The 22,087-nt window shown below is 58.9% G+C and overlaps 1 protein-coding gene across 1 annotated transcript in view; it reads right to left on the bottom strand.

Annotated features, from left to right (window-relative positions):
* LOC124522446 (histo-blood group ABO system transferase-like) overlaps positions 1–12,572 on the bottom strand; it is a 44,121-nt gene extending 31,549 nt beyond the window's left edge. Inside the window, exons 1-2 of the mRNA XM_047093893.1 lie at positions 12,538–12,572; positions 11,932–12,066 (exon numbers count right to left, since the gene is read on the bottom strand). Coding sequence (XP_046949849.1) covers positions 11,932–12,066; positions 12,538–12,572 — 170 coding nt within the window. The remainder of the gene's footprint in view (positions 1–11,931; positions 12,067–12,537) is intronic.
* Between the last annotated feature and the right edge of the window lie 9,515 nt (positions 12,573–22,087).

Here is a 22,087-nt window from a genome sequence, read left to right as displayed (position 1 = left end):
AGGGACCCAAAGGTAACACAGGGAGACCCAGAGACAGCCAGTCCAGCCTGACACCGCTCTGATCTGACCTGTGTGGCCCCAGGTCCCCTCCCGTGTGTGTGTGTGTGTGTGTGTGTGTGTGTGTGTGTATGTGTGTGTGGAAGGAGGGGTCGTGTGTGGAGGGCCCACCTGAGCAGGTGCAGGCGGATGAAGGGGTCAGATGTCTGGTGGGTGGGTCATGCTCACACCCCAGGTCAAGGCTGGCTAGGAGGGACAGGGTGTGCCGGGGGGGCCCTCTTGTCCCCAACGTTCATCCCGAGCCCTGTAGGTGGATGTCACTGTGCTCCGGGTGCAGGTCTGTGCACACTCAGGTCTGTGTCCGATCTGAGAGCTGCAGGGGGAGAGGGTGGAAGGACACTGAGGATGGCCGGGCGGGTCTGTGAAGTCTCCGGGCCGTCCGCGGGTCACTGTCTTTACAGAAATCAACCGATGAAATCGGGAAACGATTGGCGGAATCCCGATTCACCCGCCCTTCAGAGTTGTGTGTGTGCCCCGTCGCCCAGGAGGGCCACCCTGGACCCGTGGAGAGAGTGGCTGAAGTGAGGTTTTGGGAAGCAGGGCCTGGAGTTGGCCTGGGAAGGCCTCCTCCAGCGCCCCGGCCCCGCCGTAAGGTCTTCGTTCACCGGTCCTGGGACCAGTACTTGGAGTCCCCGGAGTCAGAGCCCGAGGGTGAGAAGGCTGGGGCAGGGCGATGGGGGTGCACGGGGCCCGGGTGGTGCTGGGCCACCCTGGGAGGAGCCCCCGCGGGCTGGTGTGGGGCCAGGAGCGGACTGAGAGCCCCGGGCTGCGGACTGCAGGGGGCAGAGGTCCTCGTGTGGGTTCCTGGCCGCGGCTTCTCGGGGAGGCTCCGGGGTGAGTTGTGTCTCTGCCAAGGCCCCTGGAGAGGCCGGCGCTGGGTGGGGTGGGGGACCTTCCCTCCTCTCACCCTGAGGCCTTGGAGCCGCTGCAACCATCACTCTGTTTTCTTCTCAAGAGTCCGGGGCAGGAGCAAAAGCCGGGTCGGCCCCAGAGCCCGGCCCAAAGGCATCAGGGGCCTCGGCGTATCTGCAGGCAGGCGAGGTATCTGGAGCGACCCCTGCAGGGGCCCGGGAGCCAGCAGGGGACCTGGGACCTGTGCGGGGACAGCGGGCACCTGAGCAGAGTCAGCTGGGTCCTGCTTCTGCTGGTTCCACTGTTCCCGCTTTTGCTCCCAACACTGCTCCTGCCATCGCCCTTCTCCCCGCCCCTGCCACTGTCCTTGATCCCGCATGGATGTCGGCCAAAAACCAAGGGGTTGAAGACCTATACAGGGTGCTTTTTTTATCTTATTTTATTTTTTGTTTATTATATTTTATTTCAAATTCATTCTCCAATCCCTGACCCCGACCCCCACCAAAATGTCTCTTCCTCTTCTCCCTTATCCTTTTTCTCTTCTATTTTTTAGCTGTTATGTTAGTTGTTCATTAGTTATAATCTATATTAATCTTCAATAAAAAGTTTTATTTATTTTACGCTGCGCAATTCCTGAGCACTGGGTACGCTCACAACGCTGTGAACCGCGCCACAGAATTTTGCTGCAGAATATCTCGATCCCCAAGGGTCACCGTGTACCCAGAGCCCTCACTCCCCTTTCGTGCCCCCTCCAGCCCCTGGGAACCCCCAGTCTGCTTTCTCTCCGTGTTCCGTTACCTAGTCTGGAGGTTTCCTTCAAGTGGAATGTCGCCAGAGATACCTTTGGGTCCGCACCGACTTTTCAGATGGGACACATTCATTTTTGTACTTTGTGGTCGTTTGAAGGAGACTTTTTCTCGTTTGATATTGAAATCACAATGGATTAAAGATTAGGGGGGAAAAAGGAGGCCCCTTCGGTGACAATGATCTCGGGGTGGAGACCCCTGTTTGTGCCGTGACTCCACAGCCTGACGCCAGACAGGACACGGCTGGTCCTCCGGTGTCCCAAACAGAAACCGGGAGATGCAGAAGGCCGGACGGTCACACCACACAGGGGAGAGCATCCCTCACGACCCAGGGCCAGAAGGTTCACAGGCCTCTGGGCCAAATAATGCGCCAAAGCCAGTGCGTTCCCCGGGATGGAGGCCAGACCCGTCCCAGTCCAAGGGAGGCGACCCCCACGGGAGCAGGCGTCAGAGATGCGGGGGGTCCCGGGGAGGGACTCGGGCAAGTGAAACCCGAGGGAGGCAGCGGTGGTCACCTTCAGACGGGCAGGTGTCTGGTCTGGGGACCGGCAGCCCAGGTTACAACGTGAGGAAGCAGAGGCCCCAGCCGATCCCCAGCGAGAAGTCCTCGTCCTGCAGGGGACCGGCTGGCCCAGTACTGGGAAAGCCCCCAGAGCCCCAGTCGGCCCTTCCCCAGACCCATGCCCGGCCCCAGGCAGGTTGGTCAGCTCTGGTCCCCTGATTCAGTGGGTGGGGGGGCCCTCGGCGGGTGGTGGGATCCCCCAGGAGGAGGTACCCCGAGCCCCAGGACGCCAAGATGCACGCCTGCGGGTAGGACAATCCAAAGTCAAGGAGATGGGCTTCCTGACCCAGCTCGTCTTACTAGTGACTCAGGCTGTGCTATTAGCCTCGGTGTCCCCATCCGTGACATGGGGACGTAACGGGCCTTCTAGATGGGTTGGCGCATTCCCTGAGACATGAGGTGGAATCGTGGCCTGGTGCCTGGAGGACGTAAAGGGCCACCTGGAAGGCTGTCCCAGAGTCCCCCAGGGCACAGGATTCCGGAAGTCCCTCCTTGGCCCCTGCCTGCTGTCCCCCTTCTGGGAACACTCAGCGTTGTTTGCGGAGGAGGTGAAGATGATCCAGGAGGTCAGCAGGTCCCACGTGGAGGAAGGTCAGCGCTGGAGGGACAGAAGGACGTGTCCCGTGCCCCCTTCCAGGGCCCGAGCTGTGACGCCCTCTGACCTGACCTGGTGTGGACCCCGCTTCTGTGGTTTCACTCCCTCCCTCCATCTCTCCCTCCTTCCCTCCCTCCTTCCGTAATTCAGCCGGGGATCTCAGGTGCCTGCTGTGTGCCGACCACCGTGACCTCATCGGTTTGCACAACCCAACGGGGTCCCCCACGTGGCATCTTCCTTGGCACGGTCTCAATGTTCCTGGCCATGTTCCCTCTGGCGAGTCTGGGAGGGAAGCCTCTGCCCACGTTCCCGGCAAGGAAACACGAGTCCAGAAGGTCCAGACGACCTGCCCCAAGTGCCAGCGTGTGGAGCCTGGACAGAGGGTGGTCCCTGAGCAGAGGAGGACTTGGGCCCACGCAGCCCGGAGGAGGAGGGGGAGCACCGTGGCGGCCTGGAGCTCAGGGCTTCTGGGAGACGGTGTCCTAACCAGACTGGCTCTGTCCCCAGCGCCGTCGGGGTACCCGCGCTCCCTGGGGCACGTGGCCCTGGCTGGCAGGAGAGGAGGTGCCTCTGGGGCAGGACAGAGCCCTCAGGCAGAGCGGAGGGTCGCAAGTGCTCCCAAGGGGCAGGTGGACTCGGGCGCCCTGAGGTGGCATCACCGGGACAGCGGTGCCTGCGGCTGGGGTCCCCATACCTGTCCCCTCCTCGGGCCCAGCAAAGGCCCGTCTGCGTGGCGTTTACCCCCAAACACAAAGTCTGGGCCGGGAACCACCCTCTTCAAGGCCTTGCCCCCATTCTCTCTGCCCACCTCAAGTTACAAAAATGGACAATAGTTCAGGTGGTGGTGGATGCCCAGAGATGTTTGTCTTTCTGACCCAGGTTGTGACGTCGCTGTGTCCGGCCGGCCGTGGAGTCGCGGAGAAGCAGGTGGAACATCTGGCAGCCACCAGGACCCGGCCCTGCAGGGGGCGGGGCCTGGCTCCAGTGGAAGGTTGGCGACCCGCCCACCGTTCAGTTCTGCAGCCCCCGCTCCCCGAGCCTCATCATTGCTGCTCCGTGAAGCTGCTACTGTTTGCTTTTCGGGGCCGTGACTTGTCTGAACCGCGTGAGGTCTGTTTCCTTTGTTGTGTGTGGCCTCTGGAGTCTCTGTGCGGCCAACTCAGGGGTCACTCAGCGGCCGGGCAGAGAGGTCGCCCGCGTCTCTAAGTTATAGAGAGGAGGTTCCCACAACCTTGCCCTCGGGTTCGAATAACGTTGGAGCGGCTCAGAGAACTCAGACAAGCCTGTCACCTCCTAGATCGCCCGTTTGTCACACGGGACAGCACTCGGGACCAGCCGGGCGGAAGGGATGGGGAGCACAGGGCAAGGTGGAGCGGAGGCTCGGAGCCCCCCTGCTCTCTGCCCATCATCTGTGCTTCCTGACCGATCGGGTCCTTCCTCCCAGCTCATCTCGTAACGCCAGCCAAAGACCCTGAGGGCAGACAAACTAACCCTCAAGCAACAGGGACGGACGTCCCTGACGTCAGCAAGACCCCGCGGGTTTGACCCCAAGACAGCGATCGGCCCGACCTTCACTGTCCACCTCAAGTACCCACTGACCATTTTCCTAGATTGTCCTCATGTAAAATCCTAGGAAACAAATAAAACTTCACAAGGGGGGGGCACCTGTCATGATCTCGCAGCTTGTGAGTTCGAGCCCCGCATCAGGCTCTGTACTAACAGCTCCGAGCCTGGATCCTGCTTCCGATTCTGTGTCTCCCTCTCTCTCTGCCCCTCCCCTGCTCGTACTGTCTCTCCTGTCTCAAAAATAAATAAACATTAAAAAATTTTTAAAAATTAAAAAAAGAAAGAAAAAGAGAGAGAGAGAACCACCACCAGGACTGTCTGCAGCACCTTGAGATGTCAGGCCCCTGTCTTCCCAGCGCCGGCCTCACCGAAATGGATCCTTTCTTGAGTCACCACCCTTTCCTGTGCCTCTCTGCCCTTGGCTTTTGTCAGCGGTGAGTGGCCAAACCTGGTCTGTTGGGACCCTCAAAGCCAGTGCCCAGCACACTCGGGCCCCGTGACAGTAACTGAGCATGTCACACTCTCTGCTATCTCCACGTGTTCACCAGTCAGATGGGCGTTCGGGGAGGCTTCATTACACGGGCACGATTGATTGGATCACTGGTCACTGGGGACCAAACGCCGTCTCTGGCCCCTCTCCCTCCCCAGAGGTGGGGGGAGGGGATGGAAAGTTCCAGCCATCTAATCACAGGGTTGGCTCCCCCAGCAGCCACCCTCCCCCCTCAGGTAGAGTCCAAAAGCCACCCATGAACACAGCGAAAGGCAGTGTCACGGTTTTCATCACTCGGGAAATTGGGGAAATCTGTGCCAGAAACAGGGGTGAAGACCAAATATATATTTACCGTGAAGCACAGTGTCACGGTGCATATTCAGTGGTGCACAACCGATGCCCAGATCTTTTGCATCTTGTAGAACCGGAACTCTATACCCGGGGGACAGCAACTCCCGGTCTCCCTCTCCTGTTCAGCTTCCCAAAACCACCCTGCTCCTTCTGCTTCTGTGAGGCCGACCACCCTACATGCCTCATCTCATCGAAGTGGAACCATGCAACGTTTGTGTTTTTGTGACTTGCTTAGTTCACTTAGCATCCTGTCCTCAAGGTTCACCCACATGGCACGTGTCAGCAATTCCTTCCCGCTGAAGGCTGGGTGATGTACCAATGCACGTTCCTACCACATTTTGTTCATCCATCACCCACTGGTGGAGGTGGACACTGGGGGGTGCTCCTGCCTCTTGGCTGCTGGGAATTGTGCTGCTGCAAACTTGGGTGTGCAAATAACTCTTCACAATCCTGCTTTCAATTCTTTGAATGTGTATCCCGAAGTGGAATGGCTGCATCCTATGGCGGTTCCATTTTTAATGTTTGAGGAAACACCACACTACTTTCCAGAGCGGTGGCAGATTTTACTTTCCCACCAACAGGGCACGAGGGTTCTGATTTCTCCACATCCTCACCAATACTGGTTATTTTCTGGTTTTTCTCTTTGCTGTTTATAATAGTAGCCCCATCCTAGCCTGATCGGGGCTGGGGGGGAAGTAGACTCAAATTGTTAAAATCAGGAATGAACATGGAGACATCACTACCAACCTTACAGAAATAAAGAGGATTATAAGACGATACCACACAGAGTTTTCCACCAGCACATCAGACAGCCTAGATAAAACGGGTAAATTTCTGGGCGCCTGGGTGGCTCATTCATTAAGACTGACTTCGGCTCAGGTCACGATCTCACAATTTGTGTGTTCAAGTCCCACATCAGGTGAGCTCAAGCCCCACTTCAGGTAAAACACAAGTTCCAGTGAGCCCCACTTCTCCGTCTCTCTCTCTCTCTCTCTCTCGCTCTAAAAAAAAAAACAACAATAAATTCCTAGAACTAAAAACACTACCAAAAGCAACTCAAGAATAAATAATAAATCTGAATAGACCTCTAGTAAGAGTTTGAATCAGGAATCAAAACCCTCCCAACAAAGAAAATCTCAGTGCTAGGATTCACTGCTGGTTAATTCTACCAACCATCTGACAAAGAATTAACACGACTTGTCCCCAAATTCCTCAAAAAGAGAGGAGGGGACCCTTCCTAATGCATTCACCATTGTTATCTTCTCCCTGGGGGATATTGTTCTCATGGTTTCCTTTAGGTATTTGTACATATTTGAAATAGTTGGTTTTAAGTAAGTCTAGAGAGTCTAATGCATGAGCTTCCTCAGAAACGGTTTCTGTCAATTGCTTTGTTTTCAACAGTCTACAGGGTCCATGTTCCTGTTTCTTTGCACACCTCAAAAGTGTTTTTTAGTTGGGGTGCCCGGGTGGCTCAGTTGGTTAAGCATCCGACTTCAGCTCAGGTCACGACCTCATGATTTGTGAGTTTTGGCCCCGCATCAGGCTCTCTGCCGTCAGCACAGAGCCCACGTAGGATCCTCTGTCCCCCTCTCTCTCTGCCCCCCATTCATTCTTTCTCTCTCTCAAAATAAATAAATAAACTTTTTGTAAAAAGTGTTTTGGGGGAGGCACCTGGGTGGCTCAGTCGGTTAAGCGTCTGACTTCAGCTCAGGTCATGATCTCATGGTTTGTGGCTTCGGGCCCCACGTCGGGCTCTGTGCTGACAGCTGGAGCCTGGAGACTGCTTTGGATTCTGTGTCTCCCTCTCTCTCTGCCCCTCCCTACTTGCGCTCTGTCTCTGTCTCTGTCTCTCTGTCTCTCAAATAAACATTAAAAATTTTTTAAATGTTTTTGTTGAAAATTGACATTTTGAATAGTATAATGTACAACTCAAATATCAGTCTTCCCCTCCAGGGTTTCCTGGCACAGCTCGCAGTAGTTGCTACTGTAGTGACTTTTCTGAACTAATTGTGTAAAATCTGTATGCCTTGTCGTGTGTGGTCACCGAAGTGTCTGTTCTGTGAATGTAGTGCTCATTGGGCAGACATTTCCTTAAACACGCGGAACCACCGCCCCTCCCCCCCAAAGAAGAAAACAACCTCCAGTCTTTACAGATGGGGAGGAGATGGTCTGCAAAGATCAGGATACACCTTCCACACCACCCAGGCTGTTTACAACTCTGCCTTGACCTTTACTTCCTAATTGCAGAGTCTGACAGTCACCAGAGGGGAGAGCCGGGGCCCTTCTCAGGTCTTTCCTGAACATGCACCCAGCCCATGCACGCAAGCGTCCTAGAGGCTCAGGAATAATGGGCCAGAGGTTCTAGGTCCTTATTCCCTAAAGCTCCTCACCACTCGGCCTTTCTTCCAGTCGTTCTGCTCGGTTCAGCCATTGCCTTAGGCAGCCGAGACTAACATATGCCTTGAAATGTCTTGAACATTTAGTGCCCTCCGGTAGCCACCTCACCACTGGGAGAGTTGGTGGCCAGCAAGAAGTCACAGATGACACCAAGGGTCTGGACCTGGTGTCTCTCTCCTGACATGGGGACACCTGCGGGAGGAGCAGATACCTGACACGGACGGGTGGGCAGGGGAGGCCCGAGGCCCCCAGGGGTGTGTGTCTGGCATCTGGACTGAACAGTTCGGTTCGGATGGGGTGGGACCGGTGAGGCCCAAGGGACGGGGCCCCGGGGTCCTTCAGGCTGAGGAGGAAGATGAGGGGAGCACAGGGGAGTGAGGAGGCTCAGGTTAGACAAGACAGAGCTGAGCAACTCCTCTGGGGGAAAAGTGGGGCAGGTCCAGGCTCACGGGGACAGACCTTGAGGCCACTGTGCTACGGGAAATAAGCCAGTCCCTAAAGGACCGATATTGGAGGACCCCGCTCATGACGGACCGAGAACAGTCAGATTCAGAGGGGTGGGAGGAGCAGTGGGTGCCGGGCCTGGGGAGGGGGATGGGTGTGGGAGGGTTAGGGTCTAGTGGGCAGACACAGGGTTTGGGGGTGACGAAAAAGTCGTGAAGATGGACGGAGGGGACAGTTGCAGAACAGTGAATGTACCTATTGCCACTGAATTGGACACCTGAACATGGTTAACATTATCAAGGTTTAGGGGCGCCTGGGGGGCTCAGTCGGTTGAGCGTCCAACTTCGGCCCACGGTTCGTGGGTTCGAGCCCCGCGTCGGGCTCTGTGCTGACGGCTCGGAGCCTGGAGCCTGCTTCGGATGCTGTGTCTCCCTCTGTCTCTGCCCCTCCCCGCTAGCTCATGGTCTCTCTCTCTCTCTCTCTCAAAAATAAATAAACCTTAAAAAAAATAAAAAAATAAAAATAAAAAGCATCTGACATAAAATTGGAGCCGTTTATGGCGGCAAGTGACCCAGAAATTGTAACAGTTGGCCAACGTCACGGAAAAATAGCAGTGGCAACGCGGACCGCCCTGTCCTTGATGTGAGAAGGGAGACGCGAGGCGGAGAGACTGCAGCACTCAGGCCTGGCCGGGGCCTCGAGGAAGCGCACAAGGCAGGTTTCCGGGACAACCCGCAATTCCCGTCATCCGCCAGAAACATTTTAGTGGCAGTGACAGGGCAAGCGTGACACCCACAACACCGCAGTGACTGAGGGAGGCCAGGGGGTGGGGGGGCTGTCCTGCCCCAGCGGGCGGCGGGCTGTGCCCCAGGCTGCCGGGAAGCCAGGCGCCAGCCAAGGGGGTCCTGATCCGGCCTCACCTTCACATCCTGCCCGCGGCTGCAAGCGACCTTTCAACTCTGACCAGGAACCCGAAGAGCAAGGGGTCTTGCCGGAGCCGCGCCCCCCGGCAGGTCCCCGGTCAAGCCTAACTGTGCCCGTGCCCGATGCGGGCGGCGCCGGGCCTCGGCGATGTCCCGCGACCGGACAGAGAAAGGGAGCGGCGACAGGCCATCTGCTCTGACGGCTGGGGTCAGGGTGGCACCCCTGACGGACACTAGGCCAGCCCGTCATCAGTCCCGGATGCCCCGGTGACTCTTGGGCACAGTCACATACCTCAGCTTCTTCACGACGGCGGGCCAGCCCAGCAGTTGTTCGTCCCACAGGTACTCGGGGGACAGCACCTTGGTGGGCTTGTGGTCCAGCGGGTACCTGTTCAGGTGGCTCTCATCGTGCCACACGGCCTCGATGCCGTGGGCCCGGTCGACCACCGTGGCCTGGTGACAGACCGACCTCCAGGACCCCCACCTGCCTCCCTTCCCCGAGGGGCACGCGGGGCACATCCCCCGGCCGGTCGGTGAACACGTAGCAGGTGACCCTGTGTCCCGCCATGAAGTGCTTCTCCGCCGTCTGCAGGAACAGCTCCAGGAAGGCCACGTATCTACAGGGACAGGGGACAGGGCGGGAGGAGGGTCGCTGCCAGAGGCTGGCGGCAGGAGCCCAAAGCCGGGGGCCGCGGACCTGTGCGCCTTATCGAGGAGGCAGACCCTGGGCTGCTTAAGGAACAGCCGCTGTCCTGGCCTGTCCTGGGCGAGTGTGCCCGCGGCGCCTCCCTAACCTCTGCCCCGGGGGACGGGGGACCACCAGCGCCCCATCTTACAAAGGGGAGCGAGCCTGAGGCGGAGGAGGCTGGAAACCCGTGCAGCCTCGAGTCAGCATGCTGGAGCCAGCAGCGCACCCCCGTGCCGAGCTCCCCTGGCAGACCCCCTCCACCCGCAGGACCCGCCCCTGGCAAATCCCCTGCGGGTTCCCCCCTGCTGTGAGGGAGTCGAGACCCTCCGGGCACAGCTCTGGTCAACGTGCCCTCGCAGACTTCGCAGAACCTGCAGGGCCGGCCACCTGCCCCTCTTGGCTCAGTGGTCGGTCCCTGGCCCCCCAGGACTGTGTCTGCCCCTGCAGGGCCCTCCCTTGAAGGCTACTGGGCCCTCAGCCAACGGCGGGTATTCCGAGGAGGGGTCACCCCCCATCTCCCCCAGATCAGGACTCAGGCCCAGCCTGTGGCCAGGGGAGGCCAAAGAGGGCCCCTGGAGGAAGAGGGGGCTTGCTCGCGCCCCAGCACTGAACCCGAGCGTGTAAGCTTCCGGGTCCAGGTCTGTATCTCCCCAACCCCAAGAGGTTGGAAGTCTTCTCCAACCGCCTCCCATGGCTGGTCCCTCTTCGAGGGGGCTCGCTGCTCCCCACCCTGCACACAGCAGCTCCCCCGTCATCGGGCAAGTGCGGTGAGCCCCTCGGTGACAGTGTTTTGAGCAGGCCCTAAGGCTACTTCCCGGTGCCTTGCCCAGAAACCCCTCCCACAGGGAAGGTGGGCACTCCGTGTCAATAGGGGACATGCACACACACACACACACACACACCCCTGCCCAGCCACCAGTCAGGTCACCAGGGGCAAGTCCAGACCCAGCCGATGTGATCGTGGGTTCACAGCTCGACTCGGGGAGTCTGGTTTCCTCTGAGGACATGCCCACCACCTGCCCACCCCCTGGGGACTGCACTCGGAGCCCAGAGGGGACACACGCGGACAGCCAGCGCACGCGCAGCAGGCAGTGCTGCGTCAGAGCTACTGGCACTGGCCGAGGACCCTGGGCCGTGAAGCTTCTGGTTGGTGATTTCAGCCGCTTGTGTCCAGGGACTGGAGTAGGATTCTGAGGCGACCCTGTGCCCTTCTTACTCCCTGCACTTGGGGCCAAGACCCGGGAAAGGGGTTGCCAAGGCCTCAGGGCCATCCTCTGGGGTCTCGGGTGAGCTCTGCGGAGGGAGGAAGCCCCACCTGTCCACAAGCGGGCCCAGCACCTACGAGCTTTCACTTCCCCCATGGCGATCCCGAGAGAGGATGCTGTCGTCAGCCCCACTTTCCAGAGGCTCAGAGAGACCACGCCACTTACCTGCGGCTGCCCAGCTCATTCAGCGGAAGTCACCTGACCCTGGAGTCCCAGGGCCTCACTGCTCAGCTCCCTCACAGGAGCCTGGGGTCTGGCACCGAGTGCTGTGCCTCACCTGGCTGTCCCCCCTCCATGACCGTCACCCTATAAGGGAGCACACAGGAGCCCAGCTCCACAGGCACTGGCTTCCTACCCGTCCAGGGAAGCACACAGCCTCCTCCCTTCTGCTACTGTGGCTGGAGGAGGGCTCCCCTGCCGCCTGGATGTTGGGGTGCTCTGCCCCTTCCTTGACTCAGCAGGAGAGCAACCTGGGATCACTGCTGGGTCTGGAGCTGCCTTCCTGGGTGACGTGCAGCCTTTGGAAGGGGAGCCAGGTCGTGTCCACTCACTGAGCCCGGGAAGACTGCTGAACACATGGACTTTCACATTAACCCCTAGGAGGACAGGCTGGGTCCCCACCCACCGTGTGCTGAACACACAGCCAGACCTGATGTCCTCGGTCTCTCCTGCATCCCGGTCCCCACCCTCTGTCATCTCATCTACTTACTTTTTTTTTTTTTAATGTTTATTTATTTTTGAGACAGAGAGAGCATGAGCAGGGGAAGGGCAGAGAGAGACGGAGACACTGAATCCCAAGCAGGCTCCAGGCTCTGAACTGTCGGCACAGAGCCCGATGTGGTCGGGCGCCAACTCACGGACCGCGAGATTCTGATCTGAGCTGAAGTCGGATGCTGAACCGACTGGGCCACCCAGGCGCCCCGTCACCTACTTACTTTTTGATCGCAAACACCGTTAGTCCGATGGTGGTGTTCCGGAGCCGGAACTGCTCATTCAGGATGTCAATGTTGAAGGTCCCTTCCCAGACAGTGGGGGCCAGCCAAGGGGTGAGGACAAGGACATCTTTCCTACTGCAGCACAAGAGAGCCAGCCGGTGTCAGTAGCATGAGAGTGAACACACGGAGGGCCCTGGTGCAACACCACCCCCACCCGGGACCCCACCCCACCCACCCAGCCTGCACCCCATCAGGGACCCACAGGGCTGACCCTCCTTCCAGAAGGCCTTCACATGTGCGAGAAACAAATGACATGGAAATCAAAACTCAGACTCGTGCAAATCACTCGCAGCCCTTAGCGAACACTGGACCCTGCTGGACCTCAGCGTGGGAGCTGGGATTTGCCGGCGAGGGGCGGGGGCCGTCCTCCGGGAAGGAGGAGATGCCCCTTGGGCATTCTTTGGTGGAGAGAGAAAGGACGGAGAATAATGGGTGGGCTCCAAATTCAGACTCAGAAGCTGCCGAAGCAAGTTCCTGCCGAGTTTTCAGTGAAACCGCCTTTTAATGTACATGATGAGTCTGGGGGGTGTTCAGCAAGTTAGTGACGAGGGTGTTAGCACCTTGGGCTGGGGGTAAACCATCCTGAGATAAAACAACACGATGGGAGTGAGTCTGTAGGAAGATGGAGACCAGACACGTCCCAGTCCATGTGAGCAGGCGTCAGAGATGTGGGGCGTCCCGGGGAGGGACTCGGGCAAGTGAAACCCAAGGGACGCAGCGCTGGTCACCTTCAGACGGGCAGGTTTCTGGTCTGGGGACCGGCAGCCCAGGTGACAACGTGAGGAAGCACAGGCCCCAGCCGATCCCCAGCGAGAAGTGTGACGGGCACCCCTCTCTGGGACAACAGAGCCCAGACCCCACCCACGGCCTCAGGCGCGGACCCTCCCCCAGCAGGGCTCCTCCCAGGACCAGCGGAGAAACTCTGGTGCAGCATGTGGGGTGAGGCGGGTGCCGGGTGTGTGCTCTTCCCGAACCAGCTTTCCCCGGGGCTGGGTGCTGGCCACTCAAGTCTCTTCCTCTGCATCCTGTGTCCCCACATCAGAATTTCCAAAGCGCCCAGGCCCTGGAACATGGGCCGCCTCTGAGTTTTCACTCCCAGCTTCCTCAAGGGATCAACCGTGTCCATAAATCTCTCCTTTTTCAGGACACAAGCCATCAAGTGGAGTTTCTGGGTCAAATTTTATATCATTTGTCAGGGACAAGCCTCGGCTTTCAGCCTCCACGGTCTCCTGGTCCACTGAGAGCCTTGCTTGGGAAAACAGGGGTGCAGAGCGCCCGGGACCATGATCTCCAGGAGGGATCGGGCAGGCGAGCTCTGAGTGGAGTGACCAGGGTACCTGGGGTGGCCGGCCCAGCAAGGACCGTCCTGACCCCGGCCCCATACCGCCCCACGACGGTGGCGGTTGACGAGGAAGGAGCGGACCCTCGTATGGGTAGTTCCACAGCTGGTGCTGGAGCTGCTCTGGCTCGAACGGGGGCTCTAATCCCGGAACTGGCCCCAGGGCTGAAGCTGGAGCTGGCCCCATCTCTGCAGCTGGGGCAAGAGGTGGTGCTGGACGTGGCTCCAGCTCTAGGGAAGGTGCTAGAGCGGCAGGCACCTCCAGAGAGGACCCAGACCTGCTTCTGCAGCTGGATACAGCTCTGGAGCTGAAGCTAGAGCTTCTGCTGTAGACTGTGGCTCTGGCTCTGGCTCCCGAGTGGGTGCTGAAGCGGCTTCAGCTTTGGCCCTGGAACTGCAGCTGGCCGTGCAGCCAGTGCGAGCGACACAGCTGGTGCCAGAGTCCCGGGGGGTCCAATCCCGGAACCGCTGCGGGAGCTGTCCATGGTGCTGGAGCTGCTGTGGTTCGGAGCTGGCTCTCGTCGCGGCTGCCATGCTGGACCCGGTGCCGGGGGCCCTGCTTGCATCGCTGGTCCTGGATCTGGCCCTCCGGCTGGTGGGGAGACCGGCGGGGGAGCTGGTCGGAGCCCCGGCGTGGGCTCCACCTGCGGAACCGGTGTCCGGGCGGACGCCGACACCAGAGCCGGCGCTGGAGTCGACACGGGCCGTGATGGAGCCGGTGCCAGAGCGGGACGTGGCTGGGATGTCGGCGCCGGAGCTGGTTCTTTGTCCGGAGGTGGCGTCGGCTCTGCGTCTACCACTGGTGCCCAAGGCAGCTTTCGCTCTGGAGCTGGCGCAGCAGCTGGCACTTGCGGGGGCTTCTGCTCCGGATCCGGTATGAGAACTGCTGCTGTCGCAGGCTCTGGCCCTGAACTCGGCCCTGACTCCAGTTCTGGAGCCGATGCTGGAGCCGATGCTGGAGCTGGCTCTTCCTTGCATCCTGGCACCGGCGCTACATGGGGCTCGAGCAGCTTCTCTCTCTAACATGGACACTGGAACGACCACCGGGGCTGACACTGCAGTTGGCGAGAGAGCGGCCGCCGTCTCTGGAGGCAGCGCTACAGCCGGCATCGAGCCAGGGCTGGCTGGTGGGAGAACACCCACCCTGACCTTGGACCTGGTACCGGAGCTAAAGCTGGAGCGGCCTCGATCTCGGCAGTTGAATCAGTGCCGGACCTGGAGTTGACTCGAGCTGGCAAGTGGCTTGACCTCGGGCTCTGGAGCCGGTTCTGGCTCTGGTTCTGAGCTGGTGACAGAACCAGCTGTGGCAGTGGCTCAGACGCAGAGGCCGCGGCTCAGACTGACTCTGGGTCTGGAGCTTCGGCGGGAGCTGGCTGGCTCTGCAGGTCTCTCAAGCTCTTGAGCCGGTGCCGGAGCTGGCTCTAGGGCGGGGTCTGGCTCTGAGGCCACTTCCGGCGCTGACGCTGGCTCTGGAGACGGTTCCAGCCCTAGAGACGCCCGTAGCTCTAGTCGTGCTGCCGGAAGCGATGAGGACCAGGTCTAGTTCACTCCTGCCTTGTCCGTTGCTCTGGAAAGTACGTCGGTCCGACCCACACTCCAGAGCTGGCTGGTGCCGGACCTGGCAAGTCGGTTGACGACAGAGCTGCCTCTGTCTCTGCAGCCGGTGATACCGCGGGTGCCTGTGCTGGTTCCAGCCCTTCCGCTGGTCCTGGAGCCGGTGCTGGAGCTGGCTGTGGTTCCGGGGCTCTCACGTGAGCCGATGTTAGAACAACGGCTCTGGACTTGACACTGGATCGGGTGAGAGAGCTGGCCCGCGCTCCGTACCTGCCGCTCTATCTGCTGCTGGGCTTGTGCCGGAGACGGCTCTAACTCCGGGTTCGGTACCAGAGCTGGGGCAAGAGCTGGCCCTGAAGGCTTTGGAGCCGGGGGTCGAGCCGGCACCGTGGTCGGCACTGGTCCCGCAAGAGGACGAAAACTGGCCACGCGAGCGCCTTCCCATGTGCCTTTGCAAAACCAGAAAACGTTCCAGCGCCACGCATAGAAGCCCCAGCCCGAGGATCCACCCCAGGGCGTCTTCCTCACCTGTAGACCGTATGCGTGAATATCAAATACCTTTCTTTTCTTCCCTTCCTTGTCTTCTTATCGTGTAACATCATGGAAGATGCATTAATAACGGCTCACTTCACATCATAGGATGTAAGTCACAGGATATCAAAGACAAGCGTGGACGTCCCCTGAGAGCTCAGCATCCTCCTCGGGGAGAGGATTTGTATGGTTTGAACTGTACATGGGACAGGTGTGCTACGTTAGGAGGGAGGATGACCTGGAGAACCTCAACTACCACAGCGCTAAACTGCCTTCCCGTTCCCACTTTAAGAGTCTCTGTCTCTTGCGGGCCTTAGAGACCGAGCGCCACGTAGCGTGCAAAGTGCGTCCCCGGTCCAGGCCTCGCGCTGCGTACTGGGCTCTGCGGGCACCTCCTGGGAATGCCGAGAAGTGCGAGGCTGATGCTTTCTTGGCTGAGGACACAGGTGACCCCCCAAGCCCTCTTACCCGGAAGAGGCCACATTGTGGGCTCAAGCTGCCGCTCGTGAGACCGGCCAGAAACACCGTCAGCACGCAGACTCCCGGAAGAGAAAAGCAGGCCTCCCGACGCGAGGCCTCAGAAAACAAGCCAGAAACAGTCTTTTCGGAACGTGGACTTCCACAAAGGAAGTCAGTACAGAAGATGCTGTCTTCCCTCTGACATGCGTCTCGGGTGAGCAGGGGTTTTTGCCTCCTGGTCATTACCTGTTAGGACACATGCTTGATATGCTCTGTTTCCCGTACAGTCGTCTCCTTTAATGCTAAAAGTTCTCACTCTACAGTCGGGACATAGAAGAGGAAATCATGGCATACGCATGCGAGAGGCAGCCACCACCTGGAAGATTATCATTCCTATTTTGATTTCTAGTTGTCCCTTGTGGGGCGTGTCCTCTGAACGGGCCCAGCCCCAGGCACACAGCGGCCCGAACGAGGCTAACCAGGACCAAAGAGCTCCCGACCGCATCCTGATGAGCTTCCAGAGAAGTTCTGTGGGTTTGTGTGAGGGAGAAAGACAGAAGAAGAGGGAAAGCGACACGACTTCGTGGTTTTCAAGCTGCTGTAAAATCCGATCGCCACTGAGTACAGAAAACCCTTGACAGAATCCAACACCATTTCGTGATACGAACGCTCAAAGCAGGAACAGAAGGGAACTTCCTGAGCGCTCCTACAGGCCACCTGTGAACAAGCCACAGCTCCCGTCACCCGGAAAGGAGGAAAGACTGGAAGCCTTGGCCCTGAGTTCAGGAGCAAGACGGACGAGACCCAAGCCCCCGGCAGCAGCCCACGCTGTCCTAGAGGTCTCAGCCGTGTCGACGAGGCAAGAAAGGGGGATAACAGACATCTACATTGGAGGGAATGAAGGAAAGCCGTCTCTACTTGCGAACAACATGACTGGGTATACAGGAAATCGTACAGAATACACAGAAAAGCTTCCGGAATTAATAAAATAGTTCAGCAAGGCTGCAGGATACAAGCACAGTACCAAGAAAGAAATTGTACGAGACAGTAAACTGGTGCAGCCAATGTGGAAAGCAGCATGGAAGCTCCTCAAGACATCGAAAATAGAAACACCATGTAACCCGGCAATTCCACTTTTGGGTATTTATAGGAAGAAAACAAAACACTCACGCCAAAAGATATGTTACCCCCGCCCCCCAGCATTACTTACAGAGTCGAGACGTGGAAGGAACCCAAGCGTCAACGATGGATGGACGGAAAAAGAGGATGTGGGAGTGTGCGCACACAGAAATGTACGTATCATAGAATACTAGTCAGTCATAAACAAGGAGGAAACACATTTGTGACAACACAGACGAGGATATTATGCTAAGTAAAATAAGTCCGGCAGAGAGAAACAAATATCATATCTCCTTTGTAAGTGGGATCTTAAAAACAGAGCTCAAAGAACTCACAGATCGAGCGATCACACTGGTGGTTGCCAGAGGCAGGGGCTAAGGGATGAGCGAACCGGGGAAGGTGGTCGAAAGGTACAATGTGCCGGTGATAAAAGAAATAACTCTAGGGACGTGATGTGCAGCGTGGTCACTATAGTTAATACTGCATTGCACGTGTGGAAACTGCAAAGGGGTAAATCTGAAAAGTCTCTGTAACAAGAAAACATGTGCAACCACGTGTGCAGATGGACGTTAACAGGACCTGCTGTGGGATCACTCGGCCATGCACACAGCTACCCAATCATCGAGGTATGTACGGAACTGACTGAATGCCACGTGTCAGTTAAACAAAATCAGGGGCGCCCGGGGGCCCAGTCGGTTAAGCGGCCGACTTGAGCTCAGCTCATGATCTCACAGTTCGTGGGTTCAAGCCCCACATCGGGCTCTGCGCTGATGGCTCAGAGCTGGAGCTGCTTCGGATTCCCTGTCTCCCTCTCTCTCTGCCCCTCCCCCACTTGCACTCTGTCTTTCTCTCTCTCTCTCAAAAAGAAACACTACAAGTAGGTGAACTGAAAGACAGCATCACGAAGGCTAGAAGGCACCCTACTGAATGGGACAACGAATCGGCTAAGGACATATATCCTAAGAGACTTGCATGTGGAATGCATATTAAATCTTACAACTCAATAGGAAGAAACTACGCATCCAATTTAAAAATGGGAAATGCAGGGGCGCCTGGGTCGCTCGGTCGGTTGAGCGTCCGACTTCGGCTCAGGTCATGATCTCACAGCTCGTGAGTTCGAGCCCCGCGTCGGGCTCTGTGCTGACCGCTTAGAGCCTGGAGCCTGCTTCTGCTTCTGTGTCTCCCTCTCTCTCTGCCCGTGACCCACTCACATTCTGTCTCTGTCTCTCTCAATAATAAATAAACATTAAAAAATATTTAAAAAAACGGGAAATGCAGCTGAGGAGACATTTCTCGACAAACGATAAACAAGTGACCAACAATGTTCCACATCGTTCTTTAGGATGGAAATCCAATCAAGGCCACAATGAGATACAAGTTCACATCCACCAGGACGGCTGTCATTAAAAAGATAGATATTAAGAAGTGTTGGCAAGGATCCGTAGAAGGATCCCCCTCAGAGGCCCCTGCCGCCACCGCCCCTCCCATGGCCCCCACCCAGGACGTCCTCCTCTCCAGGGTTGGAGCCTCCTCAGGCTCCCGTGCGAGCTCAGGCTTTGGGTCGGATTGTCTGGGGGGCAAACCCACAATAGGGCCATGTCCCAGCCCTGTGACCCACAAGCTCACGTGGTGGGTGTCAGAGCCTCATTTTCTTCGTTGAAAATGGGGTCTGTCATTCCCAACTCAGGAAGGTGAGCAGGGGGCACGGGGGTCACCTGGCTGGGGGAGCCCCAACCCAGGACAAGACCTGTGATGGTCAGGGCAGGGCTCCATGTGGGTGAAGACTGAGTCCCTCGGTCCCGTTCACAGCTGGACTTGGTCACTCAGAGCTGAGTGCCCTTGATCCCGGGGCCGCAGTTCATGTATAAGAAGGGGTGAAGTCAGTGAGCACCCCGGGGAGTCCCTAGCAACTCTAACCACCCCCAACACTCAGACATCCCCACGATGTGCCCCCTCCTTCCTGGGCTCCCTCCCACCCCTCTGACCCGGCCAGGGCTGCAGCCAGGGACAGGCTGCCCCTTATGTCCCGGGTTCTGGCAGGAAGACCGTGGGAGGAGGTGGAGAGAAGGAGAGGGAGGGGGGAGGGGACAGGCCGATCCTCTCCTTGCCCATACTTGGTGTCCACCGTCTCCTCCAGGCCCCCAGCCCCGGTCGTGCACCCAGCTGGACCCTGGGGGGGAGCGTGGGGTCTGTGACAGCTGGGACGGTATAGGTACATTCGGCGACCCTCGTGTACCCGCGTGTCCAACCCACCCGGCCCTCAAGTCTGCAGCCCACTGGCTGGGGTGAGGCTGATACGAGGGCTCACAGGATTTGGGGTTACAGGGCAGCGGTCTGGAGGCAGGGTGCACACGGAATCAGAGGCACGGAACCCCCTGGGGAGGGCACACAGCCATGCCAGGCCGAGGACACGAGACCCAGCTGCCCTTTGCTAGGGAGGCCTGTGTGCCTGGCACATCTCCTCTCCATCCACCCAGGAGGAGAGCCTGGGCCCTGTCCACGCTGACGTCACTCCACGCCCAACCTCAGGGCCAGGTGGGAGACTGAGGCCAGGGACCGGCCCAGGATACGTGAAGTGGGCAGAGTCCAAGCAGTGGGGGTCTCCGTCCTAGGCCAAACTCAGTCTTCCCCTGGGGTTCGCCCTGGGAATGAGACCCCTGAGATCCCGTCGGATCCCTATCAACCCCATACGAGGTGGGGCTGTTATATCTGGATGTCTCCAGACCGTACAGGCAAGCACACGCACACACACACAGACACACACACACACACACACGCACACTGACCACCCGGCAGCGGCTCAAGGGGAGTCCACCCTGGAGGGGGGAGGTGACACCAGGGCAAGAAGAAGGGGCCTGGAGGCAGCTCTGCCACGGGGCAGGGGCGCCCAATGTGCTGGCAGCATGACCAGGGCTCATACGTGGGGTGGGGAGACGTGCCAGCCTGATGGCCAGCGGGGTCTCCAGGGTACCCAGGGGGCTGCCTGGGCTGGGCACTTTCCCGGGGCACCCGGAGAAGTCGGGGTCTGGGGTCTTGTGTCCACCACCCGCCTGGAGCTAGAAGGAGACACCCCCTACTGGGAGGGGGCTACGGAACAGGCCTCAGCTTACTCCTGTGTAAATTGGGCTGCATAGACGTGGTGTCCCAAGGGTCCCACAGGCTTGTCTGCTGGCCCTGGACCTCCACCCCTGCCCCAAGATGCTCCTGGTCCTGGGAAAATGCTTTCTCCTCCCTCAAGGTCCTTCTGAGCGGAGGGCAGCCTGGGGGCTTGGAGGACCGAGGACCTGGGTGGGCAGCACGTGGCCGAGCAGCGGACCCTGGTGTGGGACCGAGGTCAAGACCCTCCTTGTCGGAGCCCCGGGGCCTCATTAGGAAGGGCTTCCAGAGGTAGTGCCCTGGCTAGGGTGACGAAGCCTTCGGAATGAACGGGGCACCGGGACGGGAGAGGTGGAACGGGGGACAAGGGAGGCTCCTGAAGTCCTCACACCGCCCCTGGAGCCCGCAGGTCCTGCCCCTGTGCCCCCCTAGGGCCAGGGAGGGCTGCTGCCTTGACTACACCCAAACAAAGGTGTGTGTTTTGTTTTCTGGTTTCCCTGCCTGGGGCTGTCATGCCGGTGCTGACCACCAGGGGGCAGGCTGTGTCCACTGTGCTCAGTGAAGCCTCTGGAGCGGGAAGGGACGCTCAGGGGTCAAGCTGGGCGTCCACTGCCCCCAACCCACATGTACCTCTTACTATTAGTCTGCATGTCCACAGCGTGAGCTGCTCAGAGGCAGGTAGGGACTCTGAGATCCTCTCTGGACACATTCAGCTCCTGTGCCTCTCACCCTGAGCAGGCGCTGTTGGGCCCGGGGGCCAGAGTCAAAGGTCCCGCGAGGTCCCAGCCCTCCAGGAGCTCACAGCCCAGAGGGGGAGGTGGGTCAAGGCACAAGAGGGAATCCGTGTGAAAGGAAAGACCAACACTGTCGGGAAATGAAGCAGGGTGAAGGAGAGCTGCCAGGGGCCCCTGGGTAGGGGGGGGGGGTCTCACAGGCCTCCAGGGTGGCCCTGATGCTGGGACCCAGAAGGACAAGAGGAGCCAGTCCCGCACACGTCTGCAAGCAGTGTGCTGTGTGCTGCGGGGACGAGCAAAGCTGCAGAGACTCGGAGGCACAGAGGGTTTGTCTGGAGAGGAGCTGAGAGGAGCCAGTGTGGCCGGAGAGAGCTCGGGAGGGAGGAGGGCGGGCCCGGGCCCCAGCCTGGAGGATGGGCTGTTGTCTGTGCTGGGGGACACATTCACCTTACTTGGACCACCTCACACTTTCTGTACCAGTCTCCCGGCTCGGCTCGGCTGGGAGCCTCAGCCCCACGGTCACCCAGGAGGCCAGGGCGGCAGGCTCAGCTGAGGCTCGACTGGGGCAGGGTCCGCCTCCAAGACCGCGACCGGGCACGTGCTCTTGGCAGGATTCGGCTGGGACTGGGGGGTCTCAGGACTTCTGTGTCTCAGCCCAGAGCCTCTGCAGGTTCTTGGCACTGGGCCTCCTGGGGCAGCTCATGTTATCTGCTCTTGCTTCGTCAGAAAGAGAGACACACACACAGACACACACACTGACACAGAGCCAGAGAATGGACCCGGGAGAAAAGGAACCCGGAGACACCACAGGCTTTCATGAACCAGCTTGAAAGCGACACCCATTGTTATATTCTCTCCCTCAGAACCGGTCACACGCGCCTTCCCTTGGGGAGGGGAGGGGATGTCACGAGGATACAAGAGGCTGTGTTAGTAAAAGAGGGCACATGTCGGAGATAGAGACCCTTGTGCATGCTGTGACACCACAGCCTGACGCCAGAGAGGACACGGCTGGTCCTCCCGTGGCCCAAACAGAAACCGGGAGATGCAGAAGGCCGGACGGTCACACCACACAGGGGAGAGCATCCCTCACGACCCAGGGCCAGAAAGGTTCACAGGCCTCTGGGCCAAATAATGCACCAAAGCCAGTGCGTTCCCCGGGATGGAAACCAGACCCATCCCAGTCGAAGGGAGGCGACCCCCATGGCAGCAGGTGTCAGAGATGCAGGACCTCCCGGGGTGGGACTCGGGCAAGTGAGACCCGAGG

The sequence above is a fragment of the Lynx rufus genome, unplaced genomic scaffold, assembly GCF_022079265.1.
Source record: "Lynx rufus isolate CCGP_SWC_20201006 ecotype Redwood Valley unplaced genomic scaffold, mLynRuf1.p SCAF_36, whole genome shotgun sequence".
Taxonomy (NCBI): Eukaryota; Metazoa; Chordata; class Mammalia; order Carnivora; family Felidae; genus Lynx; species Lynx rufus.
The sequence above is the reverse complement of the archived record's forward strand: the minus strand, read 5'-3'. Positions and strand labels throughout refer to the sequence as shown.